General features: G+C 41.4%; 1 protein-coding gene across 5 annotated transcripts in view; it reads right to left on the reverse strand.

The window, feature by feature from the left end:
- Window positions 1-4,642: 4,642 nt before the first annotated feature.
- The window catches only part of SAP130 (Sin3A associated protein 130), a 102,912-nt gene continuing 82,975 nt past the window's right edge, over window positions 4,643-24,579 (reverse strand). For all 5 annotated transcript variants that reach the window (XM_049889123.1, XM_049889121.1, XM_049889122.1 and 2 more), the window contains 3 exons: window positions 6,540-6,643; window positions 5,832-5,945; window positions 4,643-5,585 (listed from right to left, as the gene is read on the reverse strand). In XM_049889123.1, coding sequence (XP_049745080.1) covers window positions 5,427-5,585; window positions 5,832-5,945; window positions 6,540-6,643 — 377 coding nt within the window. In that variant the 3' untranslated portion in view covers window positions 4,643-5,426. The remainder of the gene's footprint in view (window positions 5,586-5,831; window positions 5,946-6,539; window positions 6,644-24,579) is intronic.

The raw sequence follows: 24,579 nt of genomic DNA on the forward strand, positions 1-24,579 counted from the left end.
GTTCTAGTGGCTTCCACTTGGCTTTTCCTGCTATAATAGAACTTTCTCCATGTGTCAGGGATCCAGCGTGGAGGCTCTGCCAGTTACCGAGTATGTGTATTCCAATTATGCATTCTGGAACTCAGGAAATTATGACAGAGTAGATTCAGGGACCCACTGGACCCACTGCCCCCACTGTGAGATGGAAGTCAGCTAAGACTCTATGGACAACCTGACCTACATATGTCCCTACTCTGACTGGTGGGCCACAGTGACATTTTTGGTCTCCTGGAATTAGCGTCAGTTCAGAGCCAGTGTCCAGTAATCCCTGAAAAGTCTGATTTTTCCTTTCCTCAGGGAACAGTCACTCTCATAAAAGGCCATAGATCTTTTAAGATTAACACTATAAAACTTAGCAGTGTAGTAAGGTTCTTCCTCAGGTGGACCCAGCTTCCCCTTCACCCTTCATTCAAGGGGTTGTGGGTCTGTAAATTGGTTCGTCTGGGAATTGAATGAGGGGCCATGAACCTATTTTGGCGATTCAGGTTAGAATGCCGTTCACTTCACCTAGAATTCTTCTGTTTGTACAGATCAAGTAAATATTTAGTAGGCTTTCCATCAATTTCACTCCTAGGGACACCACGATTAAGTAGTCAGTGCTGTAAGTCCATGGAAGTCACACTCTTCTGATTATTGCTGACTCTGCTGTCCATTGTATTACCCATGCCTACCTTGTCTTTTGCAATTAAGTGCTGCCACTTGGCCCTTGCTGTCCCAGGGTCCAATCAGCCCCATTGTAGTTAGGGGTCTTAATGCAGTTAGGGCAGCTCCCAATGTAAAATCTGACCTATGTAAAACACCAATCACAGCAGTCTTCAAGTATGCTGGGGCTCCCTTCACAAATTTGTTCCTCACAGTTGTGGTGAAAGGTGTGTCCTCTGGGCACTCCCTGGGTGGGTCTGTGGGTCCAACCTGATAAATCCACTCTAACATGCTACCTTCTTCTACAGTATACCAAGGCAGTTCTGGCATTTCAACATGATTTAATGAAGGCCACCTCTTAATCTAGGCTTCAGTCAACCAACCAAATAAACTTAGATCCTTTTCTAATCTCTCAAGGTGAAAAACTGAATGAAAAATCTGTGCTTAGTGGGCCTGTATCAATAAACTCAGAGTTATCCAACTTTGTTCCTTTTACCATTATCCCACACCCTTAAAAGCCATTCCCACACATATCACCGTGTTTCTGCTTGTACATATTAGAAAAACCAGTTTTTCTGGAGTGTAGTGTAACTTCTCATGGATCACACTTTGTACTTTGCTCTTGGGGCGTGTAGGACTAAGTCTAGTTATAGATCTGGAAGCAAAAATGAGCAGTAGGGGTGGTTCTGGGGACATTCACCAATGTTTTGTAAGGAATCTACCTCAGGCAATGCCCCACGCAATGTCTCAAAGACTCTAATTAGATGGAGGTGGAAAGGATAATGATTTTACTGGGGAGGGTGGTTTAGCAATATTGGAGTAATCTCAGATAGGTGTGAAAGGGCTGGTTTGGTTAGCAGGAGTGATTCAACAGAATTTAGGGGCTCCATTTTATATCCCTAGCTTCCTGGTTATATGCCCATATGTCCCCATCCCAAGTTTCATGATCCCATTTCTTCTCAATTATTGCTCTTACTTTAACTTCAGACACCATTTGAAGTTGGAAACTTAAATGGTGTTATAATTCAGCCTCTTGTAGCAAGAGATCCTGGGTCTGATGTTCTGCAGTGTCAGCTTTGTTACTCTAAGAAATAAGGCTTTCATAGCAAAAAGATGGAAGCAACCAAGGATGCCCATCAAAGGATGAATGGATAAATAAATTATGGTATATTCACACAATGAAATATGACGCATCCGTAAAGAACAATGATGAATCTGTGAAACATTTCATAACACGGAGAAATGTGGAAGGTGCTATGCTGAGTGAAATTAGTGAGTTGCAAAAGGACAAATATTGTATGAGACCACTACTAAGAACTTAAGAAATAGTTTAAACACAGAAGAAAATATTCTTTGATGGTTATGAGGGTGGGAAGGGAGAGAGGGAGAGGGGTATTCACTAATTAGATAGTAGACGAGAACTATTTTAGGTGAAGGTAAAAACAACACACAATACAGGAGAGGTCAGCACAACTGGACTAAACCAAAAGCAGTTTCCTGAATAAACCAAATGCTTCGAAGGTCAGAATAGCAGGGGTAGGGGTCTGGGGATCATGGTTTCAGGGGACATCTAAGTCAATAGGCATAATAAAGCGTATCAAGAAAACATTCTGCATCCCACTTTGGTGAATGGCGTCTGGGGTCTTAAACGCTGCCAAGCGGCCACCTGAGATGCATGTATTGGTCTCAACCCACCTGGAGCAAAGGAGAATACCAAAGACACAGGTAATTATGAGCCCAAGAAACAGAAACACAGGACCACATAAATCAGAGACTACATCAGCCCGAGACCAGAAAAACTAGATGGTGCCCGGCTACAACCCATGACTGCCCTGACAGGGAACACAACAGAAAATTCCTGATGGAGCAGGAGAGCAGTCGGATGCAGACCTCAGATTCTCATAAAAAGATCTGACTTAATGGTCTGACTGAGACTAGAAGGACTCCGGAGTTCATGATCCTCAGACCTTCTGTTAGCCCAAGACTGGAACCATTCCCAAAGCCAACTCTTTAGACAGGGATTGGACTGGAGTATAAGATAGAAAATGATACTGGTAAGGAGTGAGCTTCTTGGTTCAAGTAGACACATGAGACTATGTGGGCAGCTCCTGTCTGGTGGGGAGATGAGAAGGCAGAGGGGGACAGAAGCTGGCTGAATGGACACGGGGAATACAGGGTAGAGAAGAATGTGCTGTCTCATTAGGGGGACAGCAGCTAGGAGTACTTAGCAACATACATATAAATTTTTGTATGAGAGACTGACTTGATTTGTAAACTTTCGCTGAAAGCACAATAAAAAGAAGAAAAGGAAATAAGGCTTTCTTTCAGAGCACAAGTGGTAACTTTCAGGCCTTTATGTAGCCCTTGAGCTGTGACTCTGAAGCTCAGTCACCACTCTGTCTATAGAAAGCTGGACCAACCAACCAGCCTCCCTATACTTCTGTTTGACAGAAATGTTGAAAGTATCAAATACACAATCACCCAAAATCTTATTTCTCACAAATATTTGATCCAATGGTGAGGGTATTTCATGTTTCTACTGCCACCTCAGCCATCGATTAGCAGTGCCCTCTTCACTACTGGAATTAGTCATTAGTGCCTTTAAGACTACCCAGGCTTGAGAACCAATTCAGAAAACTTATTCTCAAGGTTTTGTTCTTCTAGAATCACTCTTGGTACCAAATGTCTTAGTCTGGGTTCTCTAGAGGAGCAAAACCGGTGACACGTAGATACATACATATAGAGAGATTTACTTCAGTGAAACGGCTCACACAATTGTGAGAAAATGTTCACGTCAATTGTTGGGGCTGGCAAGTCCCAAATCCGAGGGTTAGACGAGAGGCTGGCGATCTCCGCTGGCTTGTGCGGTTGCAGGGGCTGATGAACCCAAAACCTGTAGGTGAGCCGACAGGCTAGCCGCCTTTGTTGACTTACAGGGTTGTGGGGGTTGGTGAATCCAAAATCTGCAGCTCAGGTGACAGGCTGGAGGCTCCTGCTGGCTTACGTCCCAGGAATCAGGGTCTGACACTGAGAAGACGGCAGGATCAGAAAGAGAGCGAGCTTTACAGGAACATTTGTTTATATCACGGATGCAGGCCACACACCCGTAAGAAAACTCCTCTTCCCACTGATTGGCAGTTCACATCAGATCATGAAATGGGAGATGATACAGTGCCAGCCAACCCACTGAGAATTATAGCCTAGCCAAACTGACAACATACCATCAACCATCACAGCTCCCCACCCCTGTGAAAAACTCTGGTGAACCAATCTCAATGGTTAAGGATTCCTTTAGCCTAGGTAACGCAGGCCTAAGTTGCCTAACCCAAGGAAGGCCAAATGTACGCATTCTGTCTTTTCACCCCATCCCACACCAGATGAAGGAGTTCACCATCCCAATAGGAGGAAGGTGATCTCAAGTGTGCTATAGTGTTGGCCCCAAAGACATGGCAAGAACTGGCAGACTTCCTGTCTCCATCTGTTCAGGGCAGGGCAGAGAAGAGCCCCAGGCCCAAACTGTTCACAAGTGTCGTAAGGCAGGATGGCCAGGTCTTGTCTCCAGAGGCAGTAGACTGAAACAATCTTACTGTCACACAAGGGCTAGCTAGAAGGGAGATAGCTGGGCTTGTCCTCTACGGGAGCAAGCCTGGCTACCTTACCACTGTAGAAGAAGGAAGAGGATCTATACACCTGAAAGTCCCACCCCAGACCTGAGACCTTAATTGCCCTAGAGTTTGATCAATTTATATTCACACCTGGACATAACAGAGTCTGATACTGAGGATAATCAAAAGCTGACAGACTTTGGCACTGTGAGAACTTTAAAATGCTGGGCCAAACGGAACTCTTCATGCAGAATAACAAAGCTATTAACAGAGTAGACTCTCATCAATGTGCGAGCAACTATAGTAGTGATACTACACAGCACTGATAGACTTGATAATAAAAAGGTACAAACTGCTCATGTACAAAAACCTCTTTGAGTCCTTTATTGATTTTGGAGATGTGTGGTACGTACAATTAACAGCATCACACCAGCTACGAAGTACAGATATCCAAAAGTGTACTTCAGAACCAGGATCTCAGAGCAGCTTACGGTGCTGCCTGCTCTGAACGTCAACACCCAGGTCTGACACACACAGGACAGACACTCTAACAATTTCACTCTGAAATAGTTCTTTAAAAAAATGACAAGAACTAATAGTTCAAACCCCTTAGAATGTGAGATACGGCAGCTCTTTTGGTGCTGGGGCACTGCTGTCAAAGGCCAGCTCAGGCATTGGAAGGTAAGACAGAATAAGAACCAACCATGGTGAGGGGAAGAGGTTTTATTTTCAGTGTAGAGAGATACCAGATGGTCCAAGTGGATATGTTCAGTCCAGGCTCAGTGTGGGTCCTGCAGGAATCCACCAGATAAATATAGTTTATAAACCAGAGGCTGAAAAATGCCAGCCAGCCATTTGTGTCACTGATTCCAACTGGCAGACACTGACACATCAGGAGTCATTAATGATCGCAGAGCAAGTTTGAAAGGGAAACATGTGAAAGCAAGAAGTGGGCTCACGGTGCCAGCTGGCTCTGATCCTTCCTGCCACTGGGTGCCATAGGTCCCTCTGCTTTCACATGTGAGTTAAGGAAGGCTTCCTTTATTTCAATGTTCCACTTTGAAAACAGCCAACCCCCCCACCCCACCCCTACCATCATTATTCATAAATTCTGTTTCCAAAGTCCTGATTCTCCTGGGCCTAGACTTTCTCCTTCCGCTTCAATTTGGACACTTTCTTAACAGTTCCGTTCTTGTTTAGCAGCTTCAGGACACGGTCCTTATGATCTAACACTTTAAGCATGGAGTCTCTGGCCTCACTGATTTGATCCATCACCAGTTTACACCTCTGCATATTTCCCTGTAACAAAGACAGGACAGCATCCGTCAGTAACCATGAGGACAATATGTTTCAAAGAATTTCTCACCAACCGGGCTGATGCCGTTTTGAGGGTTTCACATGGAAAAAAGGTCTTAATGTTTCTTGGTAATGCAGGCTGAAGTAATGGCTTTTATGAAGGTTATGAGTGGATGGGGGAGAAAATAAGACTTTACAGTGAACAACTCCACAGACGGGCCGCTCAGTCATTAAGGGGCTCACACGAACCTGTATCAGCTCATTTATTCGGTGCAGATCGTCGTCAGTTGCCGCTTTTTTCTTTGGGATAATCCCTTCCTGTAAGTTGGTGAGTCTTTCATAAACATCATGCTCTAGATTCGTCTGCAACATATAAAAGACACTGTGGCCTCAGAGAAATTTTTCTGTTCATCTGAGGCAAAGTGTAATTCTGTAATGAACCTGCCTTGAATTAGCTTTGTAAACTGGTACATGAGTGTTCAGGTGATAAAGTCCTGTCTCTCAAGAGGTAAATTCACAGTAAGGGAAACTGACTAATACTGATTTACACATAATTTGCCAAAGTCAAGCGTCTATTTTTAAGGATAGCTTTTAAACACTGTCCTGAATTCACAATTCCTCTAAAAAGCACACCTATATAACTGACATAAAAATTTGTTTTTCTGCTAAGTAGAAAAACCAACCAAGGCATATGTATTTTAGACGCTCATAACAGAAAATGTTTTTCAGATCACTGTTACTCCAAAGATGGGAAAACTCTGAAGCTATTCCATATATTTTGGTCCTGGGTACCAGAACTAAGACATATTTAAGTTACAAGCATTATGTAGCACACACAAAAATTCTACCATGACTCATGTTAATTTGGAATGCTTCAGAAATTACTCGAAAACTCAGATGTCTCCAGCAACTTTTCTTCTCTTCACATGATGTCTCAGTTGCTAGAACTTGACCTACCAGCTGTAGTAACTGGGCGGCACAGAGGTGGACCTTCCAGCCTTGAGCACGACAGGATACTCCTTTTTGATTAGCTATTTCCTGCAGCATAGCTTTTTTCTCCTCTGGAACCATAAAAAATATTTAAATTTTTACAAAGCTAAAGTCATCAGCCTAAATGGTCATATTTTATCAAGATTTCTTTACCTAAACATCCCTGAATAAATCCCCTGAATTTAAGTCATTAAGATAGCAGGCAAGACATATTCTGCTAAATTTGTGAGTTAAAAAGAGAGTAAGTTCATATTTTACAAAAGGGGAAACAGTCTTTATGAGCTGGACCCTTGCTCAACGGTGCAAGTGCTCAATGTGTGATGGTTACAAGCATGTAGAGGGTTGGGCATAATGACTCATAACAGCATTATTCATGAAAGTCCAAAAATGGCAACAACCCAAATGTCCACCAAGTGTCAAATGAACAAGCAAAATGTGATATGTTCATACAATGGAATGTTATTTGGCAATAAAAAGGAATAAAGCACTAATACAAGCTATACCACGGAAGAACCTAGAAAACATTATGCTCAGTGAAAGAACCCAGAAACAACAGGTTGTATGCTGTTATGATTCCATTTATTATGAAACTTCCAGAAGAGGTAAATCCATAGAGACAGAAAGTAGATTAGTGGTGTGAGGAGCTGGGGAGGCTGGGAAACTGGGGTGAGGGGTGAAGGGTGCTAGGTTTCCTACTGGAGTGATGAAATGTTCTAAAACTGATGTGGCAGTGGGGGCACCACTCTAAATACACTAAAAACCACTGAAGATGTTTTAAATAGGTAAATTGTACGATATGTGAATTGTATCTCAACAAAGCTGTTACTATAAATATATACACTACAGAGAGGTTCTGTGTACCCTTCACCTGATTCCCCCAATGACCATATATAATTATAGCACAGTATCAAAACTAGGAAAGTGGCACTGATATGAAGTGTATCATTCTGTCACTTTATCACTTGTAGATTTATGTAACCAGCACAGCAAAACCTCCCTCGTGCTACCCCTTTATAGTCACACCCCCCATCCCCATCATCCCTAAGCCCTGGCAACAGCTAATCTGTTCTTCATCTCTATGCTTCTGTTATTTCAAGAATGTTCTATACATAAATGGAACCATACAGTACGTGTCCTTTTGAGAATGGCTTTTATTCATTCAGCATAATGCTCTGAAGACTGATCCAAGTTGTTGTATGTATCAGTACCAGACCCAAAAACCCAGTGCTGTCGAGTCGATTCCGACTCATAGCAACCCCACAGGACAGAGTAGAACTGGCCAACAGAGTTTCCAAGGACAGCCTGGCGGATTCGAACTGCTGACCTTTTGGTTAGTAGCTGTAGCACTTAACCACCAGGATTTCATATAGTCCTTTCCTTTCTATTGTGGAGAAGTATTCCATGGTATGGATGTACCACAGTTGGTTTAACTATCTGCCTACCAAGAGACACTTTGTTTCCAGCTTTTGGCCATTAACAAAAAAGCTGCTATAAATAATTGTGTACAGGTTTTTGCATGGGCATTAAGATTTAATTTATCTGGGACAAATGTCCAGGAGTACAACTGCTAGATCCTATGGTAAATATGTTCAGTTTTTGAGAGACTGCCTAATTATTTTCCAGAGAGGCTGTAGAACTTTACAGTCCTGTCAGCAATGCATGAGAAGAGATCCTTTTTTCTGCATCCTTGCTGATAAGTGTACATCTCACTGTATTTTAATTTGCATTTCCCTGGTGCTAGTGACCACCAAACCAAACCCATTGTTGCTGAGTCAATTGTGACTCATGTAATAATCAAATAATCTGAGGAGCTAGACTATATGAAGAATACGGCATCAGGACTGGAGGAAGACTCATTAACAATCTGTGATATGCAGATGACACAACCTTGCTTGATGAACGTGAAGAGGCCTTGAAGCATTTACTGATGAAGATCAAAGACTACGGCCTTCACTATGGATTACTCCTCAGTATTAAGAAAACAAAAAACCCTCACAACTGGACCAATAAACAACATCATGATAAACAGAGACAAGATTGAAGTTATCAAGGATTTCATTTTACTTGAATCCATAATCAACACCCATGGAAAAAGCGGTCAAGAAATCAAATGACATATTGCGTTGGGCAAATCTACTGCAAAAGGCCTCTTTGAAGTGTTAAAAAGCAAAGATGTCACTTTGAGGACTAAAGTGGACGATGAATAAGGACAGAAAGAAGAAGAATGGATGCACTTGAATTAAGGTGTTGGTGAAGAATATTGAATATAGGATGGACTGTCAGAAGAATGAACACATCCGTCTTGGAAAACGTACAGCCAGAATGCTCTTTAGAAGCGAGGACAGTGAGACTTCATCTCATGTGCTTTGGATATGTTATCAGGAAGGATCAGTCCCTGGAGAAGGACATCATACTTGGTAGAGTAGAGGGTCAATGAAAAAGAGTTCAACCTTCAATGAGATGGACTGACAGTGACTGCAACAACTGGGCTGAAACATAGCAACAATTGTGAGGATGGCGCAGGACCGAGCAGTGCTTCGTTCCGTCGTACATAAGGTCACTGAGTCGGAACCACTCAACAGCACCTAACAAATAACAACAGTGACCACCATCTGGCTGTCAGTTTTTGTTCTGGTATATATAAGGCAACCATCAGTCAGAGTCAACTCAATGAGTCAACAGTAGCTATCTAATGCTAGCGGTGTTAAACATTTTTAAATAATTGATTTTATTTTTGGTGCAGCTTTAGATTTACAGAAAAGTTGAGAAGATGGTAGAATCCTCATATACCCCTTCACATACTTTTCTCTATTATTAACAGCTTACATTAGTAATACTGTAGTTGTTACAATTAATGAACCAATACTGATGTATTACTGTTACAGATTGAATTGTGTCCCCCTCAAAATACGTGTTGTAAATATACTACTACCCCTTATAGGAGAGAGTAGAACTGCTGACCTTTCATTTGCAGCCGAGCACTTAACCACTGTGCCATTAGGGGTTCTACAGGGGTGCTATGAGTTGAAATGATGGCAATGGGTTTGGGTTTTTTTATTTTTTAAATAGGCCTGCCTAATCTTTGGCTGAGGAGCCCTGGGGGCACAGTGGTTAAGAATTTGGCTGCGAACCAAAACGTCAGCAGTTCAAATCTACCAGCTACTCCTTGGAAACCCTATGGGGCAGTTCTAACCTGCCCTATAGGGTTGCTAGGAGTCAGAATTGACTCGATGGCAATGGGTTATCTTTCGCTGAAGGGTGAACCTCAGGAGTCACTTTAGTACTGAGTTAAAAGGGTGTCTGTGGGCCATACTCTCGGGGTTTCTACAGTCTCTGTCAGACCAGTTAAGTCTGGTCTTTTTTTTTGTTTTGAGTTAGAATTTTGTTCTACATTTTTCTCCAGCTCTTGTCTGGGACGCTCTACTGTGATCCCTGTCAGAGCAGTTGGCAATGGTAGCCAGGTACCATCTCATTGTGCCGGACTCAGTCTGGTGGAAGATGTGGTAGTTGTGATCCATCAGTCCTTTGGAGTAATCTTTCCCTCGTGTTTTTGGTTTTATTCATTCTCCCTTGCTCCAGACAGGGTAGGACCAGTAGATATTATCTTAGATGGCCGCTCACAAGCTTTTAAGACCTCAGATATTACTCACCAAAGTAGGATGTAGAACATTTTCTTTATAAACTATGTTACGCCAACTGAGCTAGATGTCCCTAGAATCATGTTCCCTAGTGCTCAGCCTAGTAACTCGGTCCGTCAGGGAGTTTGGATGGTTGCCTTGATCAAGTTGTGCTGACTTCCCCAGTATTGTGTACTGTCTTACCCTTCACCACTTATCTATTGTCTAGTTAGTGTCTCTCCTTCCCTACCCTCCCCTTCCCTTGTAACTATCAAAGATTGTTTCTTTCCAGGTATAAGCCTCTTCTTGAGTATTTATAATAGCGGTCTCATACAATATTTGTCCTTTGGCGACTAACATTTGCTCAGCATAATGCCCTCCAGATTCATCTACGTTGTGAGGTGTTTCCCAGGTTCATCATTGTTCTTTATCATTGCGTAGCATTCAATTGTGTGTACGTACCATAGTTTTTTATCCATTCATCCGCTGATGGGCACTTAAGTACTTTCCACCTTTTTGGCTGTGTGTGTGTGTGCGCGTGCGGTATTTTTGTATACCTGTGGTTATGATATCATCTGGGCAACGGGTTTTCTCTGTTGCGTTAATGAGACAGCACTAGTGCAGCATATGTCTGAATTCAATCTCTTCAGTTATAAAAGAGATCAAATAAGCAAGCCAGAAGCAGAGATGGGGAAGACAGATGCCAAGCCACATGATGATCACCCAGGAGCAAAAGCTCAAAAGAAACAAGGACCTTCCTCCAGGGTGGACACAGAAATCCTTCCCCTAGAGCTGGCACCCTGAATTCAGACTTCTAGCTTCTTAGCTGTGAGAAAATAAATTTGTTTGTTAAAGCCACTGACTTGTGGTATTTTCGATACAGCAGCACTAGGTAACTATTAACTAAAAAAAAATTAACTGAAGTCCATAGTTATTCAGAATGACTTAGTTTTTATCTAATGTCTTTTTTTGTTCTAGGATCCCATATTCCATCTACTCATCATGTCTCTTAGGCTCCTCTAGGCTTCTCTCAGTTTCTCAGACTTTGTTTTTGATGCCCTGGACAGTTTTGAGAAGTACTAGTCAGGTATATTGTAGGGTGAACCTACAATTTTAATCTGTCTGATGTTTTTCTCATGATTGGACTATGGTTATGGGTTTTATGGAGTAAAGTGCCATTTTCATCATATCATACCAAGGGAATGTACTATCAACACGATTCAACAGTTGATAATGAGCTTCATCACCTGGCTGAGGTGGTGTTTCTCGAGTTTCACCACTGTAAAGCTGCTCTTTCTTTCCCCCCTTCCATTCAGTGTACTCTTTGGAACAAAGTCCCTATGCACAGCTACACTTCAGGAGTGGGTATTTTTTGCTTCCTTAAACATCTTTTCATGTGCTTATTGGCCATCTGTATGCCCTATTTGGTGAAATTTGTCTTCATGCCTCTGCCCATTTTATAACTGGACATTTTGTTTTTACTGTTGAGTTTTGAGAATTCTTTATACAGTCTACGTAAGTTTTTTTTATTAACTTTTATTGAGCGTCAAGTGAACGTTTACAAATCAAGTCAGACTGTCACATATAAGTTTATATACACCTTACTCCGTACTCCCACTTGCTCTCCCCCTAATGAGTCAGCCCTTCCAGTCTCTCCTTTCATGACAATTTTGCCAGCTTCCAACTCTCTCTATCCTCCCATCCCCTCTCCAGACAGGAGATGCCAACACAGTCTCAAGTGTCCACCTGATATAAATAGCTCACTCTTCATCAGCATCTCTCTCCTACCCACTGTCCAGTCCCTTCCATGTCTGATGAGTTGTCTTCGGGGATGGTTCCTGTCCTGGGCCAACAGAAGGTTTGGGGACCATGACCACCGGGATTCCTCTAGTCTCAGTCAGACCATTAAGTATGGTCTTTTTATGAGAATTTGGGGTCTGCATCCCACTGATCTCCTGCTCCCTCAGGGTTCTCTGTTGTGCTCCCTGTCAGGGCAGTCATCGGTTGTGGCCGGGCACCAACTAGTTCTTCTGGTCTCAGGATGATGTAGGTCTCTGGTTCATGTGGCCCTTTTTGTCTCTTGGGCTCTTAGTTGTCGCGTGACCTTGGTGTTCTTCATTCTCCTTTGCTCCAAGTGGGTTGAGACCAATTGATGCATCTTAGATGGCCGCTTGTTAGCATTTAAGACCCCAGACGCCACATTTCAAAGTGGGATGCAGAATGTTTTCATAATAGAATTATTTTGCCAATTGACTTAGAAGTCCCCTTAAACCATGGTCCCCAAACCCCCACCCTTGCTCCGCTGACCTTTGCAGCATTCATTTTATCCCGGAAACTTCTTTGCTTTTGGTCCAGTCCAGTTGAGCTGACCTTCCATGTATTGAGTATTGTCCTTCCCTTCACCTAAAGCAGTTCTTATCTACTAACTAATCAATAAAAAACCCTCTCCCACCCTCCCTCCCTCCCCCCCTCGTAACCACAAAAGTATGTGTTCTTCTCAGTTTATACTATTTCTCAAGATCTTATAATAGTGGTCTTATACAATATTTGTCCTTTTGCCTGATTAATTTCGCTCAGCATAATGCCTTCCAGGTTCCTCCATGTTATTAAATGTTTCACAGATTCGTCACTGTTCTTTATCGATGCATAGTATTCCATTGTGTGAATACACCACAATTTAACCATTCATCTGTTGATGGACACCTTGGTTGCTTCCAGCTTTTTGCTATTGTGAACAGAGCTGCAATAAACGTGGGTGTGCATATATCTGTTTGTGTGAAGGCTCTTATTTCTCTAGGGTATATTCCGAGGAGTGGGATTTCTGGGTTGTATGGTAGTTCTATTTCTAACTGTTTAAGATAACGCCAGATAGATTTCCAAAGTGGTTGTACCACTTTACATTCCCACCAGCAGTGTATAAGAGTTCCAATCTCTCCGCAGCCTCTCCCACATTTATTGTTTTGTGTTTTTTGTGTTTTTTATTGTTTGTTTTGTGCCAGCCTTGTTGGAGTGAGATGGAATCTCATCGTGGTTTTAATTTGCATTTCTCTAACGGCTAACGATCGAGAGCATTTTCTCATGTATCTGTTAGCTGCCTGAATATTTTCTTTAGTGAAGAGTGTGTTCATATTCTTTGCCCAAATCTTGATTGGGTTGTTTGTCTTTTTGTGGTTGAGTTTTGACAGAATCATGTAGATTTTAGAGATCAGGCGCTGGTCGGAGATGTCATAGCTGAAAATTCTTTCCCAGTCTACAGGTGGTCTTTTTACTCTTTTGGTGAAGTCTTTAGATGAGCATAGGTGTTTGATTTTTAGGAGCTCCCAGTTATCGGGTTTCTCTTCGTCATTTTTGGTAATGTTTTGTATTCTGTTTATGCCTTGTACTAGGGCTCCTAAGGTTGTCCCTATTTTTTCTTCCATGATCTTTATCGTTTTAGTCTTTATGTTTAGGTCTTTGATCCACTTCAAGTTAGTTTTGGTGCTTGGTGTGAGGTATGGGTCCTGTTTCATTTTTTTGCAAATGGATATCCAGTTATGCCAGCACCATTTGTTAAAAAGACTATCTTTTCCCCCAATTAACTGACACTGGGCCTTTGTCAAATATCAGCTGCTCATATGTGGATGGATTTATATCTGGGTTCTCCATTCTGTTCCACTGGTCTATGTGCCTGTTGTTGTACCAGTACCAGGCTGTTTTGACTACTGTGGCTGTATAATAGGTTCTGAAATCAGGTAGAGTGAGGCCTCCCACTTTGTTCTTCTTTTTCAGTAATGCTTTGCTTATCCGAGGCTTCTTTCCCTTCCATATGAAGTTGGTGATTTGTTTCTCTATCACCTTAAAAAATGACATTGGCATTTGGATCGGAAGTACATTATGTATAAATGGCTTTTGGTAGAATAGACATTTTTACTATGTTAAGTCTTCCTATCCATGAGCAAGGTATGTTTTTCCACTTAAGTATGTCCTTTTGAATTTCTTGTAGTAGAGCTTTGTAGTTTTCTGTGTATAGGTCTTTTACATCCTTGGTAAGATTTATTCCTAAGTATTTTATCTTCTTGGGGGCTACTGTGAATGGTATTGATTTGGTGATTTCCTCTTCGATGTTCTTTTTGTTGATGTAGAGGAATCCAAGTGATTTTTGTATGTTTATCTTATAACCTGAGACTCTGCCAAACGCTTCTATTAGTTTCAGTAGTTTTCTGGTGGATTCGTTGGGGTTTTCTGTGTATAAGATCATGTCATCTGCAAATAGAGATAATTTTACTTCCTCTTTGCCAATCTGGATGCCCTTTATTTCTTTGTCTAGCCTAATTGCTCTGGCTAGGACTTCTAGCACAATGTTGAATAAGAGCGGTGATAAAGGGCATCCTTGTCTGGTTCCCGTTCTCAAGAGAAATGCTTTCAGATTCTCTCCATTTAGAGTGATGTTGGCTGTTGGCTTTGCATAGATGCCCTTCATTATGTTGAGGAATTTTCCTTCAATTACTATTTTGGTGAGAGTTTTTATCATAAATGGGTGTTGGACTTTGTCAAATGCCTTTTCTGCATCAATTGATACGATCATGTGGTTTTTGTCTTTTGTTTTATTTATGTGGTGGATTACATTAATGGTTTTTCTAATATTACACCAGCCTTGCATACCTGGTATAAATCCCACTTGGTTGTGGTGAATTATTTTTTTGATATGTTGTTGAATTCTATTGGCTAGAATTTTGTTGAGGATTTTTGCATCTATGTTCATGAGGGATATAGGTCTGTAATTTTCTTTTTTTGTAATGTCTTTACCTGGTTTTGGTATCAGGGAGATGGTGGCTTCATAGAATGAGCTGGGTAGTATTCCGTCATTTTCTATGCTTTGAAGTACCTTTAGTAGTAGTGGTGTTAACTCTTCTCTGAAAGTTTGGTAGAACTCTGCAGTGAAGCCGTCCGGGCCAGGGCTTTTTGTTTTTGGGAGTTTTTTGATTACTGTTTCAATCTCTTTTTTTGTTATGGGTCTATTTAGTTGTTCTACTTCTGAATGTGTTAGTTTAGGTAGGTAGTGTTTTTACAGGAATTCATCCATTTCTTCTAGGTTTGCAAATTTGTTAGAGTACAATTTTTTGTAATAATCTGATATGATTCTTTTAATTTCAGTTGGGTCTGTTGTGATGTGGCCCTTCTCGTTTCTTATTCGGGTTATTTGTTTCCTTTCCTGTATTTCTTTAGTCAGTCTAGCCAATGGTTTATCAATTTTGTTAATTTTTTCAAAGAACCAGCTTTTGGCTTTGTTAATTCTTTCAATTGTTTTTCTGTTCTCTAATTTTTTTTTTTTTTAATTCATTTAGTTCAGCTCTAATTTTTATTATTTGTTTTCTTCTGGTGCCTGATGGATTCTTTTGTTGCTCACTTTCTATTTGTTCAAGTTGTAGGGACAGTTCTCTGATTTTGGCTCTTTCTTCTTTTTGTATGTGTGCATTTATCGATATAAATTGGCCTCTGAGCACTGCTTTTGCTGTGTCCCAGAGGTTTTGATAGGAAGTATTTTCATTCTCTTTGCATTCTATGAATTTCCTTATTCCCTCCTTGATGTCTTCTATAACCCAGTCTTTTTTCAGGAGGGTATTGTTCAGTTTCCAAGTATTTGATTTCTTTTCCCTAGTTTTTCTGTTATTGATCTCTAGGTTTATTGCCTTGTGGTCCGAGAAGATGCTTTGTAATATTTCGATGTTTTGGACTCTGCAAAGGTTTGTTTTATGACCTAATATGTGGTCTATTCTAGAGAATGTTCCATGTGCGCTAGAAAAAAAAGTATACTTTGCAGCAGTTGGGTGGAGAGTTCTGCATAAGTCAATGAGGTCAAGTTGGTTGACTGTTGTAATTAGGTCTTCCGTGTCTCTATTGAGCTTCTTACTGGATGTCCTGTCCGTCTCCAAAAGTGGTGTGTTCAAGTCTTCTACTATAATTGTGGCGGTGTCTATCTGACTTTTCAGTTAAAATTTGATTTATATATCTTGCAGCCCTGTCATTGGGTGCATAAATATTTAATATGGTTATATCTTCCTGATCAATTGTCCCTTTTATCATTATGTAGCGTCCTTCTTTATCCTTTGCGGTGGATTTAAGTCTAAAGTCTATTTTGTCAGAAATTAAGATTGCTACTCCTCTTCTTTTTTGCTTATTGTTTGCTTGATATATTTTTTTTCATCCTTTGAGTTTTAGTTTGTTTGTGTCTCTAAGTCTAAGGTGTGTCTCTTGTAGGCAGCATACAGACGGATCGTGTTTCTTTATCCAGTCCCAGACTCTGTCTCTTTATTGGTGCATTTAGTCCATTTACATTCAGCGTAATTATAGATAAATGTTTAGTGTTGTCATTTTGATGCTTTTTTATGTGTGTTGTTGACAATTTCATTTTTCCACTTACTTTTTTGTGCTGAGACATTTTTCTTAGTAAATTGTGAGATCCTCATTTTCACAGTGTTTGACTGTATGTTTGTTGAGTCGTTACGTTTTTCTTGGCTTTTATCTTGAGTTATGGAGTTGTTATACCTCTTTGTGGTTACCTTAATATTTACCCCTATTTTTCTAAGTAAAAACCTAACTTGTATTGTCCTATATCGCCTTGTATCACTCTCCATATGGCAGTTCTATGCCACCTGTATTTAGTCCCTCTTTTTGATTATTGTGATCTTTTACATATTGACTTCAACGATTCCCTGTTATGAGCTTTTTTTTGTTTTTAATTAATCTTAATTTGTTTTTGTGATTTCCCTATTTGAGTTGATATCAGGATGTTCTGCTTTGTGACCTTGTGTTGTGCTGGTATCTAATATTATTGGTTTTCTGACCAAACAATATCCTTTCGTATTTCTTGTAGCTTTGGTTTGGTTTTTGCAAATTCTCTAAGCTTGAGTTTATCTGTAAATATCTTAATTTCGCCTACATATTTCAGAGAGAGTTTTGCTGGATATATGATCCTTGGCTGGCCGTTTTTCTCCTTCAGTGCTCTGTATATGTCATCCCATTGCCTTCTTGCCTGCATGGTTTCTGCTGAGTAGTCTGAACTTATTCTTATTGATTCTCCCTTGAAGGAGACCTTTCTTTTCTCCCTGGCTGCTTTTAAAATTTTCTCTTTATCTTTGGTTTTGGCAAGTTTGATGATAATATGTCTTGGTGTTTTTCTTTTTGGATCAATCTTAAATGGGGTTCGATGAGCATCTTGGATAGATATCCTTTCGTCTTTCATGATATCAGGGAAGTTTTCTGTCAGCAGATCTTCAACTATTTTCTCTGTGTTTTCTGTCCTCCCTCCCTGTTCTGGGACTCCAATCACACGCAAGTTATCCTTCTTCATAGAGTCCCACATGATTCTTAGGGTTTCTTCATTTTTTTTAATTCTTTTATCTGATTTTTTTTCAGCTATGTTAGTGTTAATTCCCTGGTCCTCCAGATCTCCCAGTCTGCATTCTAATTGCTCGAGTCTGCTCCTCTGACTTCCTATTGCGTTAATTCTGTAATTTTATTGTTAATGTTTTGGATTTCTACATGCTCTCTATGGATTCTTGCAATTTTTCCACTATGTTCTTGAATAATCGTTTTGAGTTGTTCAACTGTTTTATCAGTGTGTTCCTTGGCTTTTTCTGCAGTTTGCCTTATTTCGTTTCTGAGGTCATCCCTGATGTCTTGGAGCATTCTGTAGATTAGTTTTTTATATTCTGTATGTGATAATTCCAGGATTGTATCTTCATTTGGGAAAGATTTTGATTCTTTTGTTTGGGGGGTTGTAGAAGCTGTCATGGTTTGCTTCTTTATGTGATTCGATATCGACTGCTGTCTCCGAGCCATCACTAAGATATAGTAGTGATTTATTCTATAATTGCTCACTGAGTCTTACCTTGTTTTGTTTTCTTTCAATATACGTGGATGGGCTACTAGATTCTGCTGTCTTGTTTGTTGTAGCCCCTGACTTACTTATGACCTATTACCAGCTGGTTTGGGCTGTTGCCAGATATATACGCCTGAGTCTATTCACTATTCTTGAGCAGAACCTGATTTTGGGTCAAGTGTGTGCTGCACCCTAACACCTATCTACCTCAAGAAGTAGTGGTGATAGTTGTGTGCACCAGATTCTATTAGCAGCTGGGGTTCACACTCCAGGGGGGGCAGGATGCTGACAGGCTTCCCCCAAGTGTCAGTGAGGTAGGTGTGTCTCTATTCCTATAGCACCTTGGTGGGAGGGCACTGCAGCTGTACCTTAGGCTCCCAATGCAAGTACCTCTACTGATGGTAGGTGTCACCCTCCTTAGACCCCTAAGGCAGGAGGCTATGTGGTCTGGGGGGAGCTTCAGCCCTCAGTTCCCTGTTGTGGGTCAGTTAGGGCTCTGTTGAATAAGCAGAGATATCAGACCTGGGAAGCTTGTTTTTCCAGAAAATCCGCTAAAAAACAAATGCAGTCAGATCCCTATCAGAACTGCCTTTGGATTATAACCGGCACCTTGTTCCGTGTAAGGATGAAAGTCCGAGATTTGGATCATATATGCTTGGCTGTAGCTGGTTCTGTGTTTTTAGTCCAATTAGGGATGGATTTTTGGTCCCTGGGTTTTTTGTGGTTCCTTCTCTCAGGCCGGAAGAATGGGTTAGGAAAAGACCAAAAAAAAAAAAAAAAAAGGGAAAAGCAAAGCCACCGCGGAGCCGGAGCCGTTCTCCCTCTGGGTCAGGAAATTCCAATGTTAATGAAGCCGCCTGGGAAGGGTGGGGGAGGGTACAGAGGAACAGGAGAGTAGCACCGCAGAATATAGCCAAAGTTGCTTATCTTGCTTGGAATGACTATTTTATCTGAGACTCCCGAGGGGCATGTCACCTATGTGTGCTGGCTGTGGGGAGATTGCCCCCGAGGGTCTGACCCGCTGAAGCCGCGGTCAGATCCTCCACTGCCAGTCCAAAGCCCAGCGTCAAGGTTCCCCTGCTGGGACGCTGCACTCCCGGCTCCAAAATCAGTCGCTGCCTCCCGGGGACTTCTCGTCCCACCAGCCGCGTCGCCGCGCTGCTCCCGCGGACCGGCTAGGCCCCCTCCCGGGGTTAGTTCAGGGGAGTAGGGCTGTGCCCCGTGCTTGTGCCATGACAGTGCCCAGTCAAAAGCCCAGCGCCAAGGTTCCCCGGCTGGGACGCTGCACTCCTGGCTCCAGAACCAGTCACTGCCTTCCAGGGACTTCTCCCACCAGCCGCATTGCCAAGCCACCCGCATGGACTGGCTGGGCCCCCTCCCGGGGTCAGTTCAGGGGGATAGGGCTGCGCCCCTTGTTTGCGCCATCACAAGATTTTGTGTTCAGCTCCCCTGGGCCGAGACCTAAGGCTGGCGCCAAGGTTACCTGACTGGAACGCTGGTTCCAGGCTCCGAAAACAGTCGCTGCTTCCCCGTATTTGTTCGTTCTCCGTCTCTAAATCTGTGTTTGTTGTTCAGGGTTAGTAGATTGTTATGTATGTGATCGATTCACTTGTTTTTCCAAGTCTTTGTTGCAAGAAGGATCCGAGGTAGCATCTACCTAGTCCGCCATCTTCGCCCCGCCTCCGACTACTCTACATGAGTATTTTATTACATATGTGGTTTACGAATATTTTCTCTCAGCTTGCAACTTGTCTTTTCATCCTTTTCCTGGGTTTTCTTGAAGAGTAAAAGTTTTGATGAAGTCCAATTTACTGATATTTTCTTTTATGGACTGATTGTACTTTAGGTTTTCATCACACCCTAGGTCTGAAGATTTACTTGTGTAAGTTTTATGTTCTACATTTAAGTTTATGCTCCATTTTGAGTTAATTTTTGTATACGGTGTGAGGTTTAGGTTGAGACTTGTTTTTTTGCCTATGAATGTCCAATCGCTCCAGTACCATTTGTTAAAAGGCTATCCTCCCTCCATTGAATTGCTTTTGCATCTGAGTCAAAAATCAGTTGAGCACATTTATATGGGTCTATTACTGTGATCTCTACCCCTCAGTACCTGTCTTGATTACGGTAGCTAAAAAAAACAAGTATTACTATCAGGAAGATAGTAAGATGATTTCTCTCCTTTTTCAAGATTATTTCTAGCTATTCTAACTCCTATGCCTTTCCACATAAAGTTTAGAAAAAGCTCTATGTCTATTAAAAAAATCTTGCGGGGATTTTGATAAGAATTACATTAAACCTGTGTATTAATTTAAGGAGAACTAACATTTTTACTATGTTGAGTCTTCTAACCCATGAACACTTTATGTCTCTCCATTTATTTATATTTTCTTTCATCAGCATTTTATAGTTTTCAGCATACAAGTCCTACCATGTTTTGTTATATTTACACCTAAATACATAGTTTCTTTTAGGAGCTCTGGTGGCACAGTGGTTAAGCGCTCTGCTGCTAACCAAAAGCAGTTCAAATCCACCAGTGTGCTCCATGGGAGAAAGATGTGGAAATCTACTTTCCAATGGGGAAGTTCTACTTTATACTACAGGGTTGTAAGGAGTCAGAATTGACTTCACGGCAGCAGGTTTGGTTTGTATCATTTTTAGGAGTGGCTGCAAATGGTATATTTCTAATGTCATTTCCCACACAATCATTCCTAGAATCTAGAAACATTTTTTTTTCACTGCAAATGTTTGATATCGTGTGTGTGTATGAATATATATATAAAAAACTGTGTTTTAAGTGAAAGTTTACAGCTCAATTTTTCATACAAAATTTACACACATATTGTTATGTGACATTAGTTGCAATCCCTATAATGTGACAACACACTCCTCCTTTCCACCCTGGGTTTCCCGTATCCATCCAACCAACCATCTCCTGTCTCTTCCTGCCTCCTCATCCTGCCTCTGGACAGAAGCCACCCATTTGGTCTTGTGTTTCTGCTTGAAATAAGAAGTACACTCCTTATGAGTATTATTTTATGTTTCATAGTCCGGTCTACTCTTTGTCTGAAGAGTGGGCTTTGGGAAGGGTTTTAGTTCTGGGTTAACAGAGTCCAGGGATCATGGTGCTGGGGGTTCCTCCAGTCTCAGTCAGATCATTAAGTCTGGTGTTTTTATGCGAACTTGACTTCTGCTCCACACTCTTCTTCCGATCCATCAGGGACTCTCTGTTGTGCTCCCTGTCAGGGTGGTCACTGCTAACAGCCAGGCGACATCTAGTTCTTCTGGTCTCAGGCTGATGGAGTCCCTGGTCTTCTGGGCTAATAATTTTGGATCATTTTCTCTTCCTAGTTGATCAATCCTTTTATCATTATGTAATGTCCCTCTTTGTTTTAATTTTCTTTGCTCTGAATTCTACTTCTTCTGATATTAATATAGCTATAATTTTTGGATTAATGTTCACCTTGTGTATATTTTTCCATCCTTTTACTGTCAATCTACTTATGTCATTATATTTGAAGTCAGTATCTTGTAGACAGCATATTGGTGGGTCATGTTTTTCATTCACTCTGCTAATCTGTCTTTTAACTGGTATACCGAGGCCACTTACATTTAAAGTAATTACTGATATGTCAGGCCTTATCTATGCCTTGTTATTTTGTGCTTTCTGTTTGTAACCTGTGCGTCTCATTCCTATTTTTTTTCCCTTGCCTTCCTCTGGGTTACCTGAACTTTTTTTTTAGGATTCCACCTTGATTTATTTATATGAATATGATTTTAAAGCTCAGGCAAAGTAATTCAACCAAAGTTTAGTGGTCAGGAGGGGCTTGGCCCAAAGGAGGTGATTTATACATATGTCTGTGTGTATATACATATATTTGTGTGTGTATGTATACATCTATCTATATCTCCTAATAGGAGATGGAAGGATCATCAACATTTTCACAGATGTCTAATTATCTTCCTCTGGATAGTTTTTAATAAAGACTCCCAGTAAGCAATAAGAATCCATTGGTACAGCTTAAAATGCTACCAGGGAAATCCTAAACATTTTACTGACATGAATATAGAATACTTGGTGGTACTAACTGAAAACTCACAGTTCTCTGTGCATTTATTATATTTGGGACAAACGACACTTAAATACAGTCTATCAGAAGAATATTTGCAGAGTATTTTCAAAGTACTATTAGCTATTTTTATTATATGTAAGTTTATTAAAATGTTACCCTCAGGGTTCAACAACAACAACAAAACATTTATTTAAGGCTTGCCTATTGATCATACCAAGAACTTTGTATACATGTTAAATAAAAGGTCCTCTTGGAAAGTAAACTTCCCAGGACTTAAAATACACACATATTTCAGCATTCTGCTCCCATAAAAAACACATTTGGGGCGAGGGGGTGGGGCCAAGATGGCAAACTAGCCAGAAGCATTAAGTCATTCTTCTGCAACAAAGACCCGAAAAACCAAGTAAAACAGATAAAGATGTCAATTCTGGGACCTTGAACCTTAAACAAATGGATAAAGGGAAACCGTCAAGAAAAAGAAACTGACAGAAAGTGTGAAGGAGTAAAGATACATAGTGGAGGTTCCTGGCCAAAAGGCAGAACACAGCATAGCCATCTTGGAATAAAGCCAACAACCCCACATGGAAAGTACAGAATTCTCAATAGGAGATAACAGGTACGGTGTGGACACACCAGAACTAAGTAAGGTCACATTTGCTGGCTGCAGCTCAAGGCGGTGCCCAGACACTCTCACGCAGTAGCCACAAGTGCACACTCCTAAAACCTGACCCCTCTAATGAATAGTGGCAAGAACTGCCCCATCTCAGCAGCCTCCACTGCCAGGGAACATAGTACAAACCCACCTCATTGCTCTTCTCCATCTAGCCTAGCCCTACCCACTCCACCCTTTGCCCCCACCTCTCTCCCCTACCCTGCCACACACCACACCTCTGAGCAGGACTGGCCTGAACCTGAGGCCCCTTCCCACCACCTCCAGCCTTGTCCCATGCCCACAACTGGGACGGTCTGGGCCCAAGACCCTTCCCTGCCTACTACGCGCTAAGCCCTTGAATGGGACCAGCCTGGACCCCAAGCACCTCCCTGCTGCCTCTAGCCCCACTCACCGTGCACCGTGGCCCTAAGTGAGACCAGCCCAGCCTCCAGACCTTGCCCTGCCACCTTGGGCCCTGTCCCATAGCACCCTGTGGCCCTGAGTGGAATGGGCCTGGCCATCAGCCCCCACCCCACCCCACCTGCTCTGGTTCCTGGCACAAACGACCTGGATCCTGCCCCTCCTCCCAACTGGACCTGCCCTGCTGCACCACAGCTGAGTGACCTGCTCTGCCCTCCTGGACAAGGTGGTGAGAACTATTGTGCCCACAGATAAGTAACCAACAAAACACGGCCAGCCCACACGACCAGGCATAACGAAGCCAAACAACAAAGCAGGACAAAAGAAGCAAACCTACAATCAATAAAGAAAATAATAATAATGTCTCGGAGACAGCAGACAATACCAAAACATATTAAAAAACCGGACAGGATGACCAAAATAAAGTAGCAGATAACCTTCTCATAGAAGTAAAGGCACTGGAACTACCTGATAGGGAATTTAGAAGTCTTAATATTCAGGAATCTCCAAGAGATTAGGAAAGAGATCACGGAAAGCACAGACAAAACTAAGGAAAAAACAGCCAAGCTCAAGGAAAACACAGCCAAACCCTGCCAAAACAAAGCCAAAATCAAGGAAACACAGACAAAGCAATCGAGGAATTCAGGAAAATAAAAAAAAGAAAGTAAAAAAAATAAACAATTAGAAATGACACAAAAGTGCAATTAGAAAGAAATCCAAAAGATAAACAACAAAATTTCAGAAATAACCAACAGAATAGGAAGTTTTAGGAGCAAATTTGAAGCAATGGAAGGCAGAATCAGCAAAACTGAAGACAAATACATGGATGTCATTTTGTTTGAGGAAAAATCAGAGAAAAGAATGGAGAAAACCTAAAAAATATGTGTAATACAGTCATTAGCAAAAATATGTACATGATTGGAGTTCCAGAACAGGGGAAGAAAATGGAAAACAGAGAGGATCACTGAAGATTTGCTTACAGAAAACTTCCCCAATATCATGAAAGATGAAAAGCTGAGCATGCAAGAAGCTCAACGAACCCCACATATGATAGATCCCAAAAGAAAGTCACCAAAACATATCATAATCACACTCTCCAAAACCAAAGGTGGAAAGAATCCTGAGAAAAATGAAAAGTCATATTCAAAGTGGAAACAGGAAGACTAAACTTAGCAGAAACAATGCAGGCAAGAAGGCAATGGGATGACATGTATATAAAAACTTAAAAAAAAAAAAAAAACTGCCAACCAAAAATAACATATCCTGCAACACTCTCTCTCAAATATGATGGTGAAATTAGGACGCTTCCAGATAAAAAGAAATTAAGGTAATATGTAAAAACAAAACCAATTATAAGAATTATTAAAGGGAGTCCTTTGGTTAGAGA

Source organism: Elephas maximus, chromosome 6 (genome assembly GCF_024166365.1).
Source record: "Elephas maximus indicus isolate mEleMax1 chromosome 6, mEleMax1 primary haplotype, whole genome shotgun sequence".
Classification (NCBI taxonomy): domain Eukaryota; kingdom Metazoa; phylum Chordata; class Mammalia; order Proboscidea; family Elephantidae; genus Elephas; species Elephas maximus.